Genomic DNA, 3,377 nt, shown 5'->3' with positions numbered 1-3,377 from the left:
GAATACATTGATGCACAAACCAGCCTCTCCAGTGAAGTTGTCTTCTACGCTAATAGAGAAGTTAGTCGGTTCATCAGGGTCTGAAAAGAAAAACCAAAATCAAAGCAAGAGATCAGGCAGACTGTGGACTTAAGTTTAATAATTGTCTTCTACACTTCTACATAACTGTTAAAATGATGTCGAAATCAATGATCACTTACCCAATATTTGAAGAGCTCATAAAACCTGATGTGACTGCAGTATTAATTGCGATCAGATTGGTGCTGTTTTTCTTGATCTTGATCTGTCTCCAGTTTCAGCAGCGGTGATGTCTATTGTTGCACAATACTTGCGTTACACCGTCTATCCTTAAAGGGATAGTTCACCCAAAAATGAAAATTCTGTGATCATTTACTCTCCCTCAAGTTGTTCCAAACCTGTATGACTTTCTTTCTTCTGCTATACACAAAAGAAGATATTTTAAAGAAGGTTGGTAATTAAACAGTTGCTGGTCCCCATTGACATCCATAGTATTTTTTTTTCCTACTATGGAAGTCAATGGGGTCCATCAGACATTTGGTTGCCAACTTTCTTCAAAATATCTTCTTTTGTGTTCAGCAGAAGAAAGAAAGTCATACAGGTTTGGAACAACTTGAGGGAGAGTAAATGATCACAGAATTTTCATTTTTGGGTGAACTATCCCTTTAACAGTAAAACACTAAAGGAACACATCATTTTTAAAGGCATGAAATGTATTGAAACACAAGACCTTTGAATACAATCACAACTTTTAATTAAAATTAAAGTCTTAACAAAGATTACAAATCTTTTCTAAAACATTTTGCCGGCATGAAGTAAAAAGGACATAAAACAAATGTTAAATTTGGGATTTTAGGACAATGCTAAAATACATGCTGTTTCACATTATGCTAATGTGTAAGAAGGGCCACTTGATGTATAAACTGAACAAAAAGCTCTATTTCAACCGTAATGTGTTTATCAAACCACTAAGATCTCTCTGAAGACATTTTAACAGTCTCATACACAGATTCCTCTCTCTTCATTGAAGTCATGTAGACATGGTTGTCATCATTTGGTTCCTTATGTTTTTCTCTCCTTCTGTCAAAATGGTAATGGTAGAATGTGTGGCATTAGTGACTAATGCAAACATTTAACACTAAATGGCCAGCCAACAGAATTTTCTTGAGTTTATGAAGTTCTTACCGTAGGATGACAGTCAAACAGGAAATGAAGATGACATTTACAACAACTGAAAGGGTAAAAAATATCCAAGGGGTGGACAAACTCCAACTTACTAAAACATGAGAAAAATGAGAGAAGAATAAAGGAAATTTCATACAAGAAGCCAACTTCAGAAAGATAGTTAATTCATACAGATGTTTGTCACTATGGCAGAAATTGTCAAATGTTTGTAAAACGTATGATTTTGTCCTGCCTACCTTTGGGTTTCTCAGCATGATTGTGCACTTGGATTTCCACTTCTGCCATACCAATGAGATTCTTACTGACACATTCAATGGTAGCTTTGAGGTTCCTGAAACTAGCAATGGATACGGTGATGCTGCTGCTGGTGTTCGTTGCTGAAGCAGTACTGTAATATTCACCGTCCAGAATCGTCCAGTGTATCTGGGGTAATGGCACACCACTGCTGACACACATGCAGATCAATTCATCATCCCCCACCAAACAACAGGAGCTATTTAGGATTTTAGGGGCATCTGAAGAAAAATGATAACAAGTTTATTTAAAAAATGGTCTTCATCACCTTACTTAAAATTTGAAATTATGATGTGTTATAAGTGAAATGATACATACGTCTTACTTTAAGGATCACAGTACTTTCGGTCTGTATGCTTTTTTGAAAAATGACTGTGCAGGTGAGCTTAGTATTGTGATGTTCAGGCTCAGGATGAAAAGTCAATACCGAATAGTGCTTTACACTGCCAGGAACTCCAGAAGCTCTACGACTAATTTCATCAGCCTCAACCCCTGTCCAAACAATATCTGCTAAGGGATTCATGCAATCTCCTGGAACTTTGCAGGATATCTCTGCCTTCTCTCCCGCTGTGAGTTGTGGGACGCTTATAGTTGGTTTCTGGTTGAGCTCTAAAAACAATGTTTTGAGTCAGTCAATGAGTCAGAAATGCTATAAATTAATCTGGATGTGTGTGTAACTTTCTGTGTTAAAACTGCATACATACAAACACACAACCAACCTTTTACAGTAATTTTTACTGTCTGAGGAAAGATATACACTTTCCCTTGTTCCCATTCCAGTTTCAATCTGTATTCACCATCAGATTCACCCTGAACCAAGTTTTCCAGCATAAAGCTGCACTCTCTCTCACCACAAAAGAGTCCAGCAGAAAAGGCCCTAAAAGGAACTTCAACAGTTGGGTTTTGTGGATCTCCTTTGAACCAGATACTTCTAATGGGTTCTGAGACACTTTGAGGGACAGTGAAAAAACAGAATACTCTGATGCACAAACAAGCCTCTCCACTGAAGTTGTCTCCTACTTTAATGGAGAAGTTAGTCGGTTTATCAGGGTCTGAAATGAAAAACAAAAATAAAAAAAACTTTTGCGATACTGTAGTTTTATTAAATGTAATATTTTCAAGTGTATTTTCATATATTTTTTTTTTTACAACATGGTATTAAAATCAATGGCTCATATCAAAGAGACAAACATCATTTTTAAATTATTGACATTATTAATTGATTATTTTGTTTTTCACTTATTACACCCAGTTACTTGTTCTCTATAAATCGAGTAATAAATCCATGATGAAATTACAATACACAAGTTAACACTCACCACAACAGTCTGTCATTTGAACGACCGTTAAGATGAACAGCAATGTTTGCAGCATCTCAGACTAATATAATGAGAGAAATACGGAAATCATGACTGTTTAAAGTACAACTATGACAATAATAAAAATACAGTCATATTTGACATCGTTAGTTACAAAAAAGACACAACAACAGCACCTTTATTTTCAAAACTGTTAAAATGGTCGCTTACCTAATACTTGAAGAGCTGATGTGACAGCAGTTTTTCTTCAGATCTGTTTCGTGCTTTTTACTTGGTCTGACTGATTTTATCATTACCATAGAGGTGTGTGTACTTGATACCCCTCCCATGATGATGAAATTATTTTCTAAAAAAACTGATTTTTTTTATACCTTATTATTTGTTCATTTCTGTATAATGAATTATGAGGATTCCATTTTTTTATTTTTATAAACCATCAATTCATGTTTTAAGACTAGAACCAAGTAACTTGGGATCATCTTTTTTATTTCTATCTATAAATTACAGAGACGTCTGTCGTCTGCTCCATGAATCGTCACACTTGTTCATTTGTGGATGTTA

General features: G+C 35.3%; 1 protein-coding gene across 2 annotated transcripts; it reads right to left on the bottom strand.

Annotated features, from left to right (window-relative positions):
• Nucleotides 1–755: 755 nt before the first annotated feature.
• Nucleotides 756–3,098, bottom strand: LOC311090733 (sialic acid-binding Ig-like lectin 10). Of its 2 annotated transcripts, none has more exons than XM_084126221.1 (7): nt 3,027–3,098; nt 2,817–2,877; nt 2,217–2,549; nt 1,816–2,106; nt 1,440–1,718; nt 1,204–1,294; nt 756–1,098 (listed from the first exon to the last, which is right to left on the bottom strand). In XM_084126221.1, the coding sequence occupies exons 2-7, from the start codon at nt 2,869–2,871 to the stop codon at nt 987–989; spliced, it is 1,161 nt and encodes a 386-aa protein (XP_083982347.1). In that variant the 5' UTR covers nt 2,872–2,877; nt 3,027–3,098; the 3' UTR covers nt 756–986. The 2 variants fall into 2 exon arrangements, with proteins under 2 accessions (XP_083982347.1, XP_083982346.1); XM_084126220.1 differs by having other exon boundaries at nt 756–1,095; nt 3,027–3,083.
• Nucleotides 3,099–3,377: the final 279 nt, after the last annotated feature.

The sequence above is a fragment of the Abramis brama genome (assembly GCF_963993115.1).
Source record: "Abramis brama genome assembly, chromosome: 10".
NCBI lineage: Eukaryota > Metazoa > Chordata > Actinopteri > Cypriniformes > Leuciscidae > Abramis > Abramis brama.
Note: the sequence above shows the minus strand (reverse complement) of the source record. Positions and strands in the feature narration are given on the sequence as shown.

Bases quoted from the DNA above. Each gene is read 5' to 3' on its own strand.
- LOC311090733 (XM_084126221.1), bottom strand. From the start codon at position 2,871: ATGCTGCAAACATTGCTGTTCATCTTAACGGTCGTTCAAATGACAGAC. The intron at 2,550-2,816 runs GTGAGTGTTAAC...TTTTCATTTCAG, and splicing joins TCAAATGACAGACTGTTGTG to ACCCTGATAAACCGACTAAC. The intron at 2,107-2,216 runs GTTGGTTGTGTG...CATTGTTTTTAG, and splicing joins AGTAAAAATTACTGTAAAAG to AGCTCAACCAGAAACCAACT.